General features: G+C 45.5%; 1 protein-coding gene across 1 annotated transcript in view; it reads left to right on the plus strand.

Annotated features, from left to right (window-relative positions):
• RELN (reelin) overlaps nucleotides 1–20,365 on the plus strand; it is a 543,431-nt gene that overhangs the window by 233,622 nt on the left and 289,444 nt on the right. The window contains exons 5-6 of the mRNA XM_075016845.1: nucleotides 4,375–4,407; nucleotides 7,079–7,157. Coding sequence (XP_074872946.1) covers nucleotides 4,375–4,407; nucleotides 7,079–7,157 — 112 coding nt within the window. The remainder of the gene's footprint in view (nucleotides 1–4,374; nucleotides 4,408–7,078; nucleotides 7,158–20,365) is intronic.

A 20,365-nucleotide genomic window follows, 5' to 3' on the forward strand; every position in this document is an offset into this window, starting at 1 on the left:
AGTCTGACATAGTTAGTTCTTGGCTGACTAGTACTTATCACCTTATTTTAGATGTTTGCAAATTGATTCTTTGTGCAAGTACATGCAAAAGAACTTTGCCTTTGAAGGAAAAGCGCTCAGACTCAAGAATTCAGAAATAGACTGACGTGGTTATTGCAATTGATCATGCAAATCCAATATTGGACGGATAAGCCATGAGGGAAGCTGAAATTGAAAACTTTTCTAGGCACACTCTGACCAACAAATGAAAAACAGATTATAGACTCTTAGGCTTGACCACAATAGTATTTTTTAAATTATGCAGAGGGTTTGAGTTCAGAAATGACACAATTCCTTGACAAGTGTGTCCATTGGAGTGATGCAACCCTAAGGCAACATACTCTGAAGGGATATGTTAAACTTCAGAGTTTCAACAGTTGTTTATCAGTAAATAGAAAGTATTGGCTTCAGTCTGAAAAAATGAATTATTTTTCATTTTGTTTTTCCTCAGGGTGCTAGGAAAAAGAGAGGGAGATTAGCATCTTACGTATTCTCCATTGATATATCATGAGTATCTGTCCATATACCCTTTTGTGAGGAAATTATGTGGGGCAGCTAAAAGTCTCAGAGTTTAAAATTCTGGCAAAGGGTTTTTCCTAGGAGAGTTATTGATCCAGTAACTCACTTCCCCTGTTGTAAAAACGAGGAATTATGGGAGGGTTTCTGTGGTTATTTTGCTACTGAAGACTGGCTCGAAACCCTCCTCTTTCATTTTTGTCCTACCCCACTTTCAGGTGTCTCTAGTCTGCATTGGTGTTGATGGGATATAGTCACATTAAATGTGTGTTAAGTTAGCAGCTCAGTTCTGTGCAGTTCTGACTTTTATTTAGCTAATATGTCAACTATTGGAACTTCTCGTTGTCTTATCTCCCCTCAGGACAATCCATAGGAGAGAACATGGCTCAGAACAATTGAGCCTGTGTTTCTAGTCTGCCAGGGGGGTGCTCCCCTCCAACCCTGCCCAGGCTCCACCCTCACTGCACCCCTTCCCCTTCTCCCAAAGCCCCACCTCTAGCCAGCTTCTTCTCACCTCTGTCCTTCCTTTTACCACCCATTTTCACCCTTCCCCTGAGCATAATGCTCCCTCACTTCATTCCCTTCCCTATTAGAGCCTCCCACTGTTGCAAAACAGCTGATCCTGTGTGGGCGGTATTAATCTGTGGAGCCTGCCAGCAGGCAGGAGACACTGCAGAGGGGCATAAGTGTTAATAGGAGGCTGCTCAGTTGGTGCTGCACACCCACCATGGAGTTGGATCTTCTGACTGCTGCTGCTGGAGACTGAGCCCAAGCCCCACATGACACAAGCACACTGAAGCTTGGGGCCCAGACTGGGGCTGTCTCCATGCTCCCAGAAGGGGCAGGGCCTTGGGCAGAAGGAGTGAGGTGGGGGCCACCACACTAGCCCCCAAGTAGCCCTGATTGCTCCTAGAGTATGGCAAACCCTCCCTCCCCAGCACTGAGAGCCATCTGGTGCATGCACTGTGGTGCTCTGGCAGAGATTAAAAGGGGCTGGGGCTCTGGACACCACCCCTGTCACAGTATCAGTGACTGGGAGCCCCGGACCTCTTTGAATCACCAGACCCCCATTGCCTCCCGACTAATTGGAGTACCCTGGTAGGCACTCCAGTTTGCTGCTCCCAAGACACAGCTGTGTCTCCCCTTTACCATTTTTCTTCTATCCCGTGTATCCAAAACGCTGCTTCCTTTCTTGATGACATAACATCTTTCCTATGCTCTCTGTTTGCATTGGCTTCACTTACTGTACATGTAAAATTCAAACTGTTCATTCAAAGGACTCCATAATAGTTCCCTCACTTGTATATTAGACTTCATTGGCTCCACCACTCTCTTTTACGCCTTTCATGTTGCTCTTGGTTTTGAGAACTTTATTATAATACCTGAAGTTGAAACATATATACAATAAAGTATAAAACGTAATAAAGAAATTGTTCCCAGGAAGATGAAAGTCTAGGTTCATCACTCATTAAATGAAAGCTTCACAGTCCTTATATAATTTGTCATCTTTAGCTGAGGAATTTGAATTACAAATTAGGGGAAAAGACACTAGAGGCAAAAATACCTCCGTTTTTGGATACTATAGAGATTTGGGAAATGTAATTTTCCTCCCTTCCCCCCCCACACCTGATCTATGTCAGAAGAGACTTTTGGTCTACATTTAGTGCTTGTTTATCTCTGAATTTTGTTTTTGAAATTAATAATTAGATGTGCTAATATAAATATGTATAATTACTCTCAGTTAAGTTTGTTTTACAGTGTTGTGTATATAATTGAAAAGCCTTTGCTTTTACATTACTAAACCTCTTAAAAACCTAATCCTGAATTCCTTACCCACACAAATCATCCACATACAAATTGACACACTGAAGTCCGGTGCCCTGGGCTAACTGCTCTACCTAATTACCAGTGGGTTCCAGTCAACTTACCCATGGCACCACTCACTACTGCCCATGCTGCCAGGATTACTATTCTTAGACACTAACTCAGTGACAGATTTCACAAATATGAGTGTTTTGCTTTGTGAATCACATTCTCAACTTCAAGTGTAGCTTCAGGGTTGAAGAATTGAGCCCTAAGCTACTTAATTATTATTTACATAGTAATTTAAGAAAGCATCAGGGTTTTTTAAGTACAACACATTTCAAGGCATCTTAGGCTGCATTCTCATTTATAATAAGGCTTATTAACAGGAGCCTTAGGGTATGCCTATATTGTCATGGGTCCCTGGAGGGTTTGTTACTCTGTTTTTAACTTGTCCAACAGTCTTTGCCACCAAATCTACACTGTTGTTATTACCCATGCTAGCTAGATCAAAGCTTACATGGATATGCCTGTTTGTGTTACAGTTATACCTTCACTTTGCAGAGTATACCTAGCCTGTAAGAGTGAATGAGAATTAAGCCTCTTATCTTCATTTTCTGTTCATGGTTTATCTCTGTACTTGGAGCCCAGAAGCAGTTTTATTGGTATGCTCTTAATGGCTAATTACCTGTTTAAATTCAGATGAGTCTGGGGAGAAATCCTGCTCAGCCTATTGACCACTCCATCAATTGCCTAACACATTATCACAATCTTTTGTCTGTGACCAGCCTCCAAACATCCTCTTCCCCAGTACTGTCCTCATGGCTCACTCCAATCTACTGATGGTCTGCATATAATTTTGTGGGAGAAAAAATGGCTACAATTGCAGAAACAAATGACTTAATCTGAATCTGACCATTCAGAGTATAAATCTTTTTTTAAAAACTCTATACTATATCTGTACAGCATATGAAGAAAGATATACCACTACCATCTCCTCCATATGGTGAACAAGGGTTAATGTATGGTTAATTCAGGCCTAATAAGAGTCAAGGTGTTCCTCTTGGCAAGGAATTTTCTCCATGGTTATTTGTAAGATTGCTCAGTTTCAGCTATCCAGTCTTTCTCTGTGGTAAGAAAACAATGCCTGGGGGTGGAGGAACAAATGCAGAATCTTCTCTGGTTTTGTTTCAGTTTATCACATAGTGTTCATAAGAGAACAGATCTCTCAGGATTTTTAATTTTCATCCAAACCACAACCATGCACTATAATTTTAAATATATTTTATTGAATCATGGAATTCTAGAAATCACAGATGGAAAAGGCCTATCTTTCTGCAAAGCACTTAAGTATTTGTTTAAAATTAAATATATGGTTATGTGCTTTGCTGTATTCAGGCATAGCTCAGTTAACCCTTTCTCCTGGGAATACAAGATTGTCCTGCAAATACGTTTTGCAGTTCTTTGCATAGTCTAACAGTTTTCAATCTGAAGAAATTTTTTCGCTGATATTCAGCCTAATTTTTCCTGTATTAATTCCAATTATTTATAGCTATGTCTCCTAGACCCACTTTTAAAAAGTTCTCTCTCTCTTTGACTGAAGCTACTTGAAAACTTTATTTAGTGTACTTATTTATTTTCTTTTAAGTAGAGAACAGCAGGACCCCCTGACTTCGAAAGCCCCTTCTTCCTGAAACCAAATAGGAAGAAGGGGCTTTCAAAGTCAGGGAGTCCTTTCGAAAGGCCCCCCCATCTACATGGGCAGCGTGCATTCTGAAAGCAGCACTATTGAATCGTGTGCGGCTGCCATTATGCTAATAAGGCTGTGCATATTCATGTCAGTGCCTCATTAACATTTTCCAAAGTTTCTCATTAACATGCGCCTCCAAAAGGAGGGGGCATGTGTAGATGCAGCTATAGTGTATAAAGTGTATAAAGTTTTCCTATAAAGTGTATAAAGTACTCAATTCCTATGCTAATCAAATTTCACATATTATGTGTCTTTATTTTTCACAGCTCCAACAGAAGCTTCATTGCATCCTCATCTAGGTATGTACTAAAAGTGATTACTATTATCATCATAAAATTAAATCTGGTGTTTGTTACTTTGCTTTTCATCATGAGTTTGATCATGTTATCACTTGCTTACCAGCTCTGCATTCTTGCAGCATGAAAAGAGAGGTCTCATAGTTTTCTTCTCTAACTAGAACATAGATAATCAATTTATGATTTACCCTATAGTAAGAGATACTGTGCTCTTGCACCATCTTTAGAGCATCCCAGTAAGATGATTAAATTAAGGTAAGGAGAGTCAAGACTAAGTCCACTCCCACTTCTTCCAATCAACCCTGGCACAAGAAAGTAAGGGACACATTAGCCTGCTTATTACTGTACTCCCTTGTATCAGCACAGGAGCAATAGGCCACTGTCTGGCTTTATGTACTACAGAAAAAAAGAGACATTTTTCTGTGTTTAGTTTGAATTCCTGATCTGACTGAATATCATAACAGATTATATTTCTGGCTAGTTTTGTGTGTTCTGTTTAACGTAGTTGAGAGGTAGACTCCTTAGGTATCACTCTGTGTAGATATCATTGAGTACAGATGCAGTTAAGGGTCTGGTCCTTTTCAATTCATTTAGCCTTATAGTTCTGCTTGAGTGCCCAGAGAGGGCACTGAAAGAACAGCTTGTTAAGTCTTAAAATACAGCCTCGGAAAGATGGTTCTTTATGACAATAAGACTATATCCCAGTGTTCAATAGTCTCCAGTGATCATACTTTGTGGTTGTGTCTAGACTAGCCCGCAACAAAATTCTGAGGAGTAAAGGGACTTCAAAGTAGCATGGGCACTTCAGGGTACCCACAGATGACCCATGGCTACATGCAAGCCAGCACTTCGAAGTTTCACACTTCACAGTTGCTGCGGGGGAGATTTAGCCTAATGAAGTGCTGCATATGCACCGCAACACTTTATTAGTAATCTCCCAACACACTAAGTACCATACCCCCTTCGAAGTTGGGGGCTAGTCTAGACACAACCTGTGCTACTGATTTTAAAAATGTTATTGGATCTGACCATTGATTGGGGTGGGGAATTTATTTTCAGCTGGTGGCCACCCACCCACAGAAAAATCAATTGTGGATACCACACAGAAGGGGGAAAAAAGAGTTACATCACACACTTAATTCTGGTGCTGGGAGAGGGAAGGGTTAAGGGGTTAATGATTAAGGGGCTGGAGCACAAGACCTATGAGGATAGGCTGAGGGATTTGGGCTTGTTTAGTTTACAGGAGAGAAGACTTAGGAATGATTTAATAGCACCCTTGAACTTCCTGAAGGGAAGCTCTAAAGAGGAGGGTGAGAAACTGTTCTCAGTGGTGTCAGATGGCAGAACAAGGAGTAATGGTCTGAAATTGAAGAGGGAGAGGTGTAGGTTAGATATTAGGAAAAACTACTTCACCAGGACAGTGGTGAAGCATTGGAATGCGTTGCCCAGAGAGGTGGTAGATTCTCCATCCCTTGAGGTTTTTAAGTCCCAGCTGGACAAGGTCCTGTCTGGGATGACTTAATGGGGGTTGATCCTGCTTGAAGCAGGGGGGTGGACTAGATGACCTCCTGAGGTCCCTTCCAGCCCTATGATTCTGTGATGGTCAGGCACTGAGGCTCAGGGCTTCCCCTCCAGCGATGGGCCAGACCAGTGCTTGCACTCCAGACCCTTGGGAGCCGGGTGAAGTGTGTGCAGAGGCTCAGAGATTTACCCTGGAGTGGGAGTGTGAGTATCAGTGTAACTACCCACAGGCAGACTCAAACCTAGGACCACTGGAGCTTAGTGCACAAGCTCTAAAACCAACTGCTTCTTAGCTAAGGCTGTATAGGAGTCTTGTTCCTTCTCTGTGTAAATGGTCTAAGTGCTACTACATGCAACAGAGAACCACAGCTGTAGGTGGGTAGGTTAAATACTTCTCCTAGCTGAGGAAGCTCATGCTGAGCTTCAGCGAGCCAGCTGAAATCCCCCATGAACCTCCACTTACTAACTGCCTACAGATGGGCTCAAACCTGCAATCTGTGGAGTTTAGTGCCTGTGCCTCTACTGTTAGCCAGCTGCCTCTCAGCTAAGGCTTAAGATGGGGGGGGCAGGGGTCTCAGGTGTTCTCTGTGAAAGTGGACTAGGTCCCACTAAATGGGACAGTGAACTACAACTAGGTGTGTGGGTTACACCAGCTCACCCTGTTACAGGGAGAAGCTCCAAGCCTCACCCCAGGCCTGATCAAAGTAAAACAGAGGGTGAGTGGAGTGTTTACAAAATTGTATAACTTGAGTCATACCAGAGTCAAGTTCATGGTATTAGAGATGTAAAACACCCATTAGGTCATCTACTCCAGTTCTCTGTCAGTACAGGATTTTTTTCAACTCTGTCAACAAAATTAAGTGCAAATGGGAGTTTGGAGCACAGTCCTTTAAAACATTTTTGAAACCTGTGAAATAAGATTGTTACAACTAGAGTGGATTAATTGAAACTAGATCACTATTGTGAAAAATATTTTTCGCAGAAAATTCTGCAGTACAACACTTGCATACTTATTGGGTTTGTTCTCTTTACATTACAGTTTTGAAATATTTTTGCTTCAGGTAAAGCAGTGCGTTGTCAGAGCTGGTTAGCAAAATGGACAATTACACTGGGATTCTTTCCTAAAGCGCTTTATTTCTTTTTTTTTTTTTAGGTGAAATGCATAGTGACGGCATTATCCTCCGAGATGACTTTGACTCTTATCATCAGCTAGAACTGAATCCCCGTATGTGGTAAGTTTCAGGTCTCTCCTGCCCTTTACATTTGTTTTAGTAAGTGAATATGATTTAATTATTATAATGGTGATATATTTTTATTATGGCAGCACTTAGATGCCCCTGTTGAATTCAGTAGAACTACTCAAAGTATTCAGAATTAAATGTATGTAGATCTTTATGGGTTCATAACTTAAATAAATTGACAAAGCGTGAAATCCTGACCCTATGGATGTCAATGGCAAATTAACATTAACTTCAACAAAAGCCAGGATTCCACTCAAATGGTGGGAGAAAAGTTGTACAATTCCCATCTTACAGATATTGAACTCATGCTTTGAGAGGTCAAGTGATTTACCAAGGACACCTGTGGCAAAGTTGCAAGCTGAGTTCTGCTCTCCTGAGTCATAGTCCAGTGCCTTAACCACCAAATTGTTTTTTCTTTGAGTGGTATTGCTGTGTCCTTAGTATATGAAGAAAATCAGTTTATACTTTGCATTAAAAATATTTTGAACAGATGCAACATTGTTAGGCATAATGGAGCAGATCCTTCTCCCACTTGTTTTCATATTAACTTGAGTGGGACCAGGACTTATAAATGTGTATATGCAGCGGAGCCAACATATCTGCTGGGCTCCTAGGCGAATTGGGGGAAGGTGCCTGAATCCATTCATTTACGTATTCTTCTTTCAAAAAGGAAAAAAGCAGTATAGGCACAGCTCTTTTGAAAATAAACCCCATCTTCGAAAAGACTCTTTTTCCTGAAACAAAATAGGAGGAAGGGTTTTTTTCGAAGATGAGGTTTATTTTCGAAAGAGCCACATCTACACTGCTTTTTTTCTTTTGAAAGAAGCTCTTTCAAAAGAAGAATATACAAATGAGGTACCAGATATGTAACTCAGTTCCTCATTTGCATTTTTAAAATAGTTTTTTGTGTCCCTCATCTTCCAATCTCTACGTATACAAATACCATTATGTCACAACACTTGTCAATTAGTAATGAACAGTTAAAGAGATATCTTTCATGTAATGTCACCAACCCACTGTCCTGTAAATGGGTATTCTTCATCGAGTGTCCCTGTGGGTGCTCCACCATAGGTGTCGGGCTCGCCCGGCACCACAGATCGGAATTCTTCCAGCAGTTTCTCCTGGATCGCGCATGCACCAGCACGCGCCGTTCCCTAGCACGTCCCCGGCCATGTGCGCAAGCTGGTCCCCGCCAGTTCCTTCTCAACCGCCATCGGCTGCAGACGGAATCCGCTCAGGCTACGGCCAGAGTCAGATTAGACAGCGTTTCTACGTGTAAATTGTTGTTTCTTTTTTTCAAAAAAAAAGAGAGAGAGAGAGGACAGAGAGAATATTAAAAAAAAAAAAAAAAAGGAGAGGGAGGAGCAGAGAAGAAGAGTGGACGTGAAGACCAGTAGGCCACCCGCTGCCCTGCAGGCCGGGGTCCGCGATTCGGGTAAACAGGCACGGATAAGGTGCTAAGTACCCTAGTAACAGTAAAAGACTCACCGAGATGGCTTCTTCAGGCTTTAAAAAGTGTGAGTCCTGCCGTGAAGCTATGCCGGCCTCCGATGGGCATAGTGAATGCATCCGATGCCTGGGGGAATCACACGTTACCCAGAAGTGTTCCCACTGTGCTAAGCTCACAGCCAGGGCAAGAAAAGACAGAGAAATGCATCTTAAAATGCTCTTGTTTGATAAGGCCCTCCAGCCAGACGCGCCGGAGAGGCAATCAGAAGGGCCCTCTGGGTTCCACAAAAGGAAGGCAGCTTCTCTGACCCCCTCAGTGCAAAAACGGAGGAAGCTCTCCCCAGCTCGATCCCTGCCGGCGGTCTCAGCGAGCGGGACGGGTGGAGCACACAGCCCCCAGCCGCATATTCAGGCAAGCGGCACCACGGCAGCGCACATGGCAGAGGCTGAGCCTCCGATTACAAAATAGCCGGCACGCGCAGCGCCTAGAGCGGCGGCCAGGCCAGCACAGGAACCGGGGGCACCGCCACAGGTGGCACCGACCCCCACGGCACCAATGGTGCAGGGCCAGCAGGCACGGAGCCCGCAGGCACCGGAGAACATTAGCCGTGCGGCACCGCAGCTGAGCAGGCAGAGTGCGGCGCCGACAGCGGAGCCGAGATCCCCGGCGCGGCAGGGGGCGGTGCCAGCCCCGCAGGGGAGGGGAAAGGCATGAGCAAAAACCCGGCAGCACAGCCCTTCTCTGGACAGGGCTGCGCTGCTGCTAACAACAAGCTCTCCCCCTGTGCTACACACGCCACCCAGAAGGCCTGGGTCTCCACCAGCCTATCCAGAACCTCCTTCTCCGTTCCTCCAACCAATGTCACCATGGCTGGGGCCACCTTCGCCCTTTCTGGGATTGGATCTGCTGGAGTACTATCACAAACCAGTGTCACCGCTATCTGTGTCATCGCGGAGGTCTCGCTCTCCCAGACATCGGGGGTACGCACCCCGAGAGTGGTCCAGGTCTCCGTCCCCGGACCCGTGCCCATGCTGCCATGGTCATTCCTATCATGCTGGACACAGACACCCCAGGCCTACACCCAGGGGCAGGTCCCCCCCGGCCAGCCAATACCCCCGTGGACGCTCCTGGGCGGGGATGGAAACTCAGTTATCTCAAGGGGAGTTAATTTTAGAACCTTGAGACTTTCCTTCACAATCCTCCAGCAAGCAGGTATACCATCGACCGCAGGAACCTGAGAGTTCGAGGGAGGTTTACCCTAGCGGTTCCTCCTCATCCTCCCCAGATGAGGCCATGGCCCCCGGGGATGTCGCTCCCCCGGATGACCTTAAACAGTTTCAGGAGCTGTTTAAAAAGGTGGCTTTCACGCAAGGCATTCAAACGGCAGAAGTGCAGGAGAAACATCACAAACTCCTGAAAAATTTGAGACCCCCGGCTTCATCCAAAATTGCTATCCCGCTGGACGAAGCCATTATGGAGTCAGCCACTACCATATGGCAGACTCCGGCCTCTGTTCTGCCTATGAATAAAAGAGAGGACAAGAAGTACTTCGTCCTGGCAAAGGGCATGGAGTTCCTCTTCAGTCACCCACAACCGAACTCACTAGTTGTTGAATCATCCCAGCAGAGGTCAAAGACTTCTCAGTACAAATCGGGGGGATCGGACAAAGATGCCAAGAAGCTAGAGCTGTTTGGCAGGAAGTTATATTCCTCTTCCACCCTGCTATTGAGAATGGCAAATTATGCGTCACACCTAGCAAACCATAACTTCGATAATTACTCCAGGCTTACTTCTCTCATGGATTCACTTCCAGAAGATAAGAAGCCAGTGTTAAAGGCAATTGTGCAAGAGGGCTACGCTGCTTCGAGGATAGGAGTCCAGATCACCCTGGATGTGGCAGATACAGCGGCACGCTCAACGGCTACAGCAGTGGTCATGCGTAGAGAATCCTGGCTCCAGACATCGGGCATCCCGAGGGATCTACAGGCGAAGATCGTGGATCTTCCCTTTGACACACAAAAGTTGTTTGCAGACTCAACCGACTCAGTCCTCCACTCCAGTAAGGACTCGAGAGCTACACTTAGAACCCTGGGTATTTATACCCCTCCATATAGGAAGAAAAAATATTACCCTCAGCAAAGACGCTACCCGTACCAACCACAGCGTGCGCAGTATCAGCGGGGCTACGACCAAGGGCGACATCAACAACAGCAACAGTACAGAACTCCCAGGCAACGTTCCCAACAAAGCCGTACACCCTCGGGACAGGCCCAAAGGCAACAAGTTTGACGGGCATGTCGAGGGCTGCACTATCACTACCATCGCGCAATGCCACTCTCATCTCATGTTCCATCATCGCCTCAGACCATTTCACTCCCAATGGCAAAAGATCACTGCAGAGAAATGGGTGCTGGAGATCATAGCCGCAGGTTATGCGATCCCCTTCCAGTCGTTCCCACCGACGAAGCCTCCCTCCAGGCCCCACCTCCGGGACGCTGCCCACAAGGCGAGGCTCAAACAGGAGGTGGACCACCTTATGTTCATAGGGACGGTGGAAAGAATGCCGGAACAATTCCAGGGGAAAGGATTTTATTCACGCTACTTCCTCACAGAGAAGAAAACAGGAGGCTGGAGGCCCATCTTAGATCTTCGGGGCCTCAACCGCTACTTGCGCAAGCAACAGTTTCGGATGATTGCAGTTGCCTCCATACTCATGGCACTGGATGATGGAGATTGGTTTGCAGCCCTCGACTTACAAGATGCTTACTTTCATATAATGATCCACCTGGCACACAGGCGCTTCCTCCGCTTCATGGTCGGCAAGGAACACTTCCAGTACAGGGTTCTTCCGTTCGGCCTCTCCTCGGCCCCCAGAGTCTTTACCAAAACCTTGGCAGTGGTGTCAGCCTACCTGCACAGACAGGGGTTATTCATATTTCCATACCTGGACGACTGCCTACTGAAAGGAGCCTCGAAGACAGAGGTCCTACGCATGATACGCGTCACAGTGGACACGTTTTCTTCGCTGGGCCTAGTCATCAACCTCGCGAAGTCAAAGACCGACCCCACACGGGACATAGAGTTCATAGGGGTACGCATAAACTCTATCACAGCAAGGGTGTATCTGCCTGACGCCCGCTTTCGCGCCATCAGTACACTGGTACAAGTTATTACATACAGCCCCACGGTGCCGGTCTTAACGTGCTTACAGCTGCTGGGCCATATGGCGGCAGCAACATTTGTGGTACAGAATGCCAGATTGCACATGCGAAGCCTACAGCATTGGCTGGCGAGCGTCTACAAACCAGCATCCCACACCATTCACAGGGTAGTGTCGCCCACGACAGAGGTGCGCAGATCCCTGGCGTGGTGGGTAAACCCCAAGAACTTGCTAGCAGGGGTGCCCTTTCACCAACCACAAATTTCTATTTTTCTTACTACCGACGCCTCCCACATACGATGGGGAGCGCACATTGGCGACAAGGTGACGCAAGGGCTATGGTCCCCTGCGGAAAAATCACTGCACACAAACATACTAGAGCTCAGAGCAGTGTTCAATGCCTGCAAGCATTTCTGAGACCACATATGTGGCAAAGTAGTCGGGATCAATACAGACAATACCTCCACTATGTTTTTACGTAAATCAACAAGGAGGAGCCCGATCCCGTGCCCTATGTGTGGAAGCAGTCTGTCTGTGGAACTGGTGCATCGCCAACAACATTACGTTGAAAGCCTCATATTTGCTGGGTGCTCACAACTTGAAAGCAGATCAGCTGAGCAGGCGCTTCGCACTCACGAACGAATGGCAGATCCGCGCCGATCTGCTACGACCGATCTTTCATACATGGGGGTTTCCACAGATCGATCTGTTTGCCACACAGCACAACAAGAAGTGTCCCCAGTACTGCTCCAGGGCAGGAGTGGGGCGGGGGTCCCTGGGGGACGCATTCATGATTCCATGGAAGGGCCCCCTACTTTACACGTTCCCCCCCACAGCGCTTATCCACAAGGTCTTGCAGAAAGCCAGAAGGGAGAGAGCTCACATGATACTAGTAGTCCCAACGTGGGATCGGCAGCAATGGTTTCCCTTGCTTCTGTGCATGTCGGACCGCCCACCGCTCCCCCTACCAGTGGCGCGGGACCTACTCACGCAGTCCCAGGGGTCCATAGTGCACCCAAGCCCTCAGAGCCTGCACCTACAAGCATGGCTAATCCATGGCTGAGCCCCTTAGAAAGTACATGCACGAAGGGAGTACAACAAGTCCTGGAAAGTAGCCGAAGGACCTCCACCAGGAAGACTTATAAGCAGAAATGGACTCGATTCATAGCCTGGTGTTCCGCCAAACAGTTAGCTCCCCTGGCCGTTCCTATACCAGTAATACTTGAATACTTATTGGACCTCAAGAGGGACGGACTTTCATTATCCTCGCTAAAAGTCCACCTCGCCGCTATATCAGCCTTTCGGCATACAGAGGAGGGGCCCACGGTATTTGCCCATCCTATCGTTACCAGGTTCTTGAAGGGGTTGGTAAACCTGTACCCCCCTCGGAAACCGCTTCCGCCATCGTGGAACCTGGACCTGGTGCTCAGCACGCTCACGGGTCCACCTTTTGAACCATTAGCCATGGTTCCCCTACGTCTCCTTACAATAAAAACAATCTTCCTCCTTGCAATGACGTCAGCTCGCAGTGTCAGTGAGCTTGCAGCAGTTATGGCAACGCCACCCTGCACAGTATTCTCAAAGGAGGCGGTAACCTTACAGATGCACCCAGCCTTTGTTCCAAAAGTTTCATCAGAATTCCATCTTAACGAGCCAATAGTTTTACCCTCGTTTTACCCGAAGCCTCACAGCTCCAGCAAGGAGGCACACCTGCATCTCCTGGATGTGAGAAGGGCATTGGCCTTCTACATAGACAGAACTAAGTCTTTCCGGAAAACAGACAGGCTTCTAGTCTCTCTCGCTCCCAGGTCAAAAGGAGAAGGTCTCTCTTCACAGAGAATCTCAAAGCACATTGTATCCTGTATAAAAATGTGCTACGAACTTCGAAAGACTCCTTTGCTGACCCCACCCAGGGCTCACTCCACCAGGGCGGTGGCGGCATCAACAGCCTTCTTTAAGGGCGTTGTGTTGAAGGACATCTGTAGAGCGGCGACCTGGTCATCCTATGACACCTTCGCCAAGCATTATGCCCTACATCGGGTATTGCAAGAGGATACCCGCCTCTCGACAGCAGTCCTTTCGGGGGCAAGCTGCACATAAACCGATTACCCACCTCCTTTCTTGGGTTACTGCTGGGTAGTCACCTATTGTGGAGCACCCACGGGGACACTCGATGAAGAAAGAGAAGTTACTCACCGTAGTAATGATGGTTCTTCGAGATGTGTCCCAGTGGGTGCTCCACCACCCACCCATCCTCCCCGCTTTGGATCTCTGTCTAGTGTTTTTCAGGAGCATCCGAGGTGGTTGGTCAAGGAACTGGCGGGGACCGGATCGCGCACGTGGCCAGGGATGCGCAAGGGAGCAGCGCGCGCCGGCGCCTGAGCGATCCAGGAGAAACTGCTGGAAGAATTCCAATCTGCGGCGCCGGGCGAGCCCGACACCTATGGTGGAGCACCCATGGGGACACATCTCGAAGAAACATCGTTACTACGGTGAGTAACTTCTCTTTTTTATGGACCGAGGAAAGGAAGATTGGGGGCAGCATTTCCACACTGTCAGAGCCACACTATAGTACAAAAACAACAAGAAGTCCTGTGGCATGTTATAGACTAACAGATATTTTGGCGCATATGCTTTTATGGGCAAAGATCTGCTTCATCAGATGCATGAGACTATAGAGACCTTATAGAGTATCTGTTAGTCTATAAGGTGCCATAGGACTTCTTGTTGTTTTTGAAGATACAGACTAACTTGGCTACCTCTCTGATACTTGTCACTATGTATGGTATAAAGGGAATCACGGCACAATCACACCCCAGTAAACAATGACTCTTCTGTGTACCAGCTAATACCCTATATTAGACCATCAGTAGGGGAAAGACTTTACCATTATCCAGCTGTATCAGAATAAGAACAGGAGATAACGGATGTGGTTTAATTAGGCCACAAGTTTATTATTAGATGACTACTTGATAGATAAAAGAGTATAGTGCAGTACTGCCATGATTATTGCAAAAGCTACGTGGGTTCTTCCATCTTAGCACCCTCTTTCCATTCTGATCCCCAGCAAACCCACTGCTGGGATCTTACCATCTCCTCATGAATGAGGGTTGAGGTGACTTATGGGGTGGCAGGTTGGCTCCCTGACCTTACAACCCCCACCTTCCACTTTTTAACATACACTTCCTTTAAATCATTTACCAAACTGCTTATCTGGTCACTGTCCCCCCTCCTTCTGGAGTATCTGCTCTGGACATCTTCCACGAGGAGGCACCAGCACTTAGCTTGGCTGATTCCCTCGCCCCTCTGCCCCCAGACCCAGCCCTGTAATTGGATGAGAGCTTTACTAGTAATGGTCCCTCCCATTTGCTGTCCCATTCAGTTAATACAGCTCACCTCCTAGGTTGTGTTTCCTTTGAGGCAGAGAAGAATTTTCAGGGGTTAACTTGTTGTATTCAACAAAACTCTTGACAAAAGCTTCTTTCATGAAATTCAAATTGTGCTTTTTTATCTGATGAACAGTGATTGCTTTTGTTCCTTCTGTGTTTATGGCTAGTTCTGTAGCGTATTTTCTCTGTCGAAGAGCTGACTTATTTTTTTCTTTTTTATTACAATCTACCATGTGTTTTTTATCTCCCGTTAACATCTTTCAGAGTTTCACCTTTTTATGTATCCAGATTATTTTTTTAAGAATTTCACAGATATTTGTCTGCTTCATATACTTTTCTAATCTGTCTTTTTCCTTTTTGTTACATTTTGTACATTCTCCTTAAGAATTCTGGGCAGATGCAATGAGAATTTGGAATCTCAGTGTAAATATCTCACTTTCATGGGGCTGGATACGTCAAGGGCTTTATAATGCAATGTAGAGTAGCAGGCAATGAAGATAATTTTAGCTTCAGTGTGTTAAATAGACTTAAATGAAAGGATGCATTATTTCCCCCAACAGATGTTTCATAACACACAGAGGGCCTAGCTATTGGAAGTCTCCATTTATTCACTGGGCACTGTCCAAAAATCCATCCTTGCATCTTAGATGTTTCAACAGAGAGGGGAGGTACTGAACTCCTGTCCCCTAAATTTGGTCTTGGTAGAATAACCTTGACAGAGACTGCTATTTGAAGAAAGGTCTCTAGTCTTTGCAATGTCTGTCTCATACTACATATTGGTCGAAAGGGGACCTGATCCACATAGGGGTTTTTCGGTGCCACTACAAATAATACTAAGCCTGACACCATTCAGCAACAGTAAATTAAGTTAGAAAAAAATTAAGGGAAAAAAGTAATTCTTTTCAGATATCCTGCACTTTGCTGCATAGAGAACATAAGAACATAAGAACATAAGAATGGCCATACTGGGTCAGACCAAAGGTCCATCAAGCCCAGCATCCCATCTGCCGACGGTGGCCAATGCCAGGCGCCCCAGAGAAGGAGAACAGAAGACAAGTGATTTATCTCCTGCCATCCATCTCCTGCCCTTGTTATGAAGGCTAGGGCACCATACTTTATCCCTGGCTAATAGCCATTTATGGACCTGACCTGCAAAAATTTATCAAGCTCTTTTTTAAACCCTAATAGAGTCCTGGCCTTCACAGCCGCCTCGGGCAAGGAGTTCCACAGGTTGACTGTGCGCTGTGTGAAGAAAAATTTCCTTTTATTAGTTTTGAACCCACTACCCATCAATTTCATTTGGTGTCCCCTAGTTCTTGTATTATGGGAAAAGGTAAATAATTTTTCTATATTCACTTTCTCCACACCATTCATGATTTTATATACCTCTATCATATCGCCCCTCAATCGCCTCTTTTCCAAACTGAAAAGTCCCAGTCTCTCTAGCCTCTCCCCATATGGGACCCTTTCCAAGCCCCTAATCATCTTAGTCGCCCTTTTCTGAACCTTTTCTAATGCCAATATATCTTTTTTGAGGTGAGGAGACCACATCTGCACGCAGTACTCGAGATGTGGGCGTACCATAGTTTTATATAGGGGAAGTATGATATCTTTTGTCTTATTATCGATCCCTTTTTTAATAATTCCTAACATCCTATTTGCCTTACTAACTGCCGCTGCACACTGCGTGGATGTCTTCAGAGAACTATCCACTATAACTCCAAGATCCCTTTCCTGATCTGTCGTAGCTAAATTTGACCCCATCATGTAGTACGTGTAATTTGGGTTATTTTTTCCAACATGCATTACCTTACACTTACCCACATTAAATTTCATTTGCCATTTTGCTGCCCAATCACTCAGTTTGCTGAGATCTTTTTGTAGTTCTTCACAATCCCTTTTGCTTTTGACTGTCCTGAACAACTTGGTGTCATCTGCAAACTTTGCCACCTCACTGCTTACCTCATTTTCTAGATCATTGATGAACAAGTTGAACAGGATCGGTCCCAGGACTGAGCCCTGGGGAACACCACTAGTTACCCCCCTCCATTGTGAAAATTTACCATTTATTCCCACCCTTTGTTTTCTGTCTTTTAACCAATTCCCGATCCATGAAAGGACCTTTCCTCCTATCCCATGACCACCTAATTTACATAAAAGCCTTTGGTGTGGGACCGTGTCAAAGGCTTTCTGGAAATCTAGGTATATTATGTCCACTGGGTGCCCCTTGTCCGCATGTTTATTAACCCCTTCAAAGAATTCTAATAGATTAGACAGACACGACTTCCCTCTGCAGAAACCATGCTGACTTTTGCCCAACAATTCGTGCTCTTCTATGTGCCTTGCAATTTTACTCTTTACTAGTGTTTCTACTAATTTACCTGGTACTGATGTTAAACTTATCGGTCTATAATTGCCAGGATCTCCTCTAGAGCCTTTTTTAAATATCGGTGTTATATTGGCCGTCTTCCAGTCATTTGGTACCAAAGTGGATTTAAAGGATAGGTTACAAACCACTGTTAATAACTCCGCAATTTCACATTTGAGTTCTTTCAGAACCCTTGGGTGAATGCCATCTGGTCCTGGAGACTTGTTACTATTCAGCTTATTAATTAATTCCAAAACCTCCTCTAATGTCACTTCAATCTGAGTGAGTTCCTCAGATTTGTCGCCTAAAAAGGCTGGCTCAGATTTAGGAACCTCTGTAACATCTTCAGCCGTGAAGACTGAAGCAAAGAAATCATTTAATCGCTCCGCAATGGCACTGTCTTCCTTGATCGCTCCTTTTATATCTTTATCATCCAAGGGCCCCACTGCTTTTTTAGCAGGCTTCCTGCTTCTAATGTATTTAAAAAACATTTTACTATTGTTTTTTGAATTTTTGGCTAGCTGTTCCTCAAACTCTTTTTTGGCTTTTCTTACTACATTATGACAGTTAATTTGGGAGTGTTTATGTTCCTTTCTATTTTCCTCACTAGGATTTGACTTCCACTTTTTAAAAGCTGCCCTTTTCTCTCTCACTGCCTTTTTAACATGGCTGTTTAGCCATGGTGGTTCTTTGTTAGGTCTCTTACTGTGTTTTTTTATTTGGGGTATACATTTAAGTTGGGCCTCTAGTATGGTGTCTTTAAACAGTTTCCATGCAGCTTCCAGGGATTTTAGTTTAATTACTCTACCTTTTAGTTTCTGTTTAACTAGCTTCCTCATTTTAGTGTAATTCCCCTTTTTGAAATTAAATGCCAGAGTGTTTGACCGCTGCGGTGTTCTTCCCAACACAGGAATATTAAAAGTTATTATATTGTGGTCACTATTTCCAAGCGGTCCAGTAACAGTTACCTCTTGGACCAGATCCTGCGTTCCAGTCAAGACTAGATCGAGAATCGACTCTCCCCTTGTGGGTTCCTGTACTAGCTGCTCCAAGAAGCAGTCATTTAAGGCATCAAGAAATTTAATCTCTGAATCCCGTCCTGAGGTGACATGCACCCAATAGAGGATTTCTCCAGAGACACTCCCTTCAGTAAAGACCTGCTTAATTCAGAAAGCTCATTCTTCCTTGACAGTATAGCTGGAGTTAAGTCAGGGATTACTAACTGTTTCTGCCAGCCACCCTAAAATCATATTTTTCCCCTGGCAGCCAGTGAGATCTCGTTAACACAAACAATTGCTGGAATTGCAACTGCAGTTTTTTCCAGTCCCATTCTTTTCCTGATTTGCTCTGCCCAGAATGTGGTAGCAGTTGCCTGGCATTCACAAGATGCTCTTGTGGGAGATGGTCACTAGGGGCTAGTTAGACTGAGCCCCACTAATAATTAGTTGTAGCCATTATTTGCATTAAGATGAAAAGAGGTTTATCATGTTTTCTATTGTCTATTCTTTGCAATGACTGAGTAGCAACTCTGACTTGGATGTGGTCGATTCTGCCCAGCCAGCCAGAGAGCTTTCTTGGCATGTACTAATGCAGCCAGGGATTTACCATGCAAATGAACAGACAGGCCATTTAATGACTCTGAATGTCTAATTTTATGAGACCCTGTAGAGACCAAGCATGTCACTTTCTCACTTGGGGAAGCCTCACAAGAAATAACTGCATTTTGTACTGGAAAACTGTACCAATCTGGCTATTGCTCCCTACTGATATATAACCCTCGTGTTGGAAAGTGACACTGCAAGTAAGATAAAATTGTATACACAGACCAAGGCTAAATAAAGGGCAAAAGAAGGGAGTGGCTAACTCAGGGGCTAGAGTTTTCCTAATAATAGGCAGCCACAAGGCCTAACTCCTCCCTAGCTCCACACCAACCCCTTCTCTTCCCTCCAAATCCCTCTCCTGTAGGCAATATGGAAGCTAGAGCCTGGCTAGGGAACTGAGACCTCTCCACCTGCCCAGACCCTTTCAGCTGTCACAGCTCCTCCCAGCTGCCTGAACACCTTTTAAACCATCCTGGATCCAGCATGATCCTGGAAGCCAAAGAGCTGCAGCTGGGCCATGGTAAGAGGCGCCTGGACAGCTGCAATGAGCTGGGGATCCTCCATCTACCTTGACCAGGGACCTGTACCATGGGCAGATCCAAATCTGGGACCCCTGGAACTTAGTGAATGAGCCTTTACAGATTGAGCTAAAAGTCAGCTGCCTCTCAACTAAGGCTGTAGAGAAGACTCAGTCTTTCTCTGTGTAAGTAATCTAGGTGTCACTACATGGGACTGTGAGCCACACCCAGGTGTGTGGGTTACACAGGGACACAGGTCAGGTGCTACTCTTGGGCCTTCTGGACGGTGGAGGGCACACAGGTCCCTCAACCACTCTTACTCAAGTTGAGCTCCAGCTTCTGGCCTGACTGGTGGGTAAGGCTTCAGGGACAAGAGGAAGGGCAGGGGACTGGCCCCTGGCAAAAAGTGGATGGACCAGACATAATCCCACTCTCAAAAAGTGGGAGGGCCATGGCCCCTTGTTCCTTCCATTCCAGTTCCACTGGGCTAAGAGTGTGTCTGAAGCTCTCAGATAAAAAAAGGACATGAGTGGTTTGGGTGAGGATCTGTATAAATAGAAAGTAGCAGAAGTTGGATGAATGAGAGGAGGAGACAATGACAGGAGTTTCTGAAGTTAGAAAGGAAGAGAGGAGAAAGAGATAGTAAGAAGAGACCTAATACTTGGCATGGGGAGAACTTACAAAAGGAAGAAATTTAGGGATTTCTGTACTGA

Source organism: Carettochelys insculpta, chromosome 1, assembly GCF_033958435.1.
Source record: "Carettochelys insculpta isolate YL-2023 chromosome 1, ASM3395843v1, whole genome shotgun sequence".
NCBI classification, from domain to species: domain Eukaryota; kingdom Metazoa; phylum Chordata; order Testudines; family Carettochelyidae; genus Carettochelys; species Carettochelys insculpta.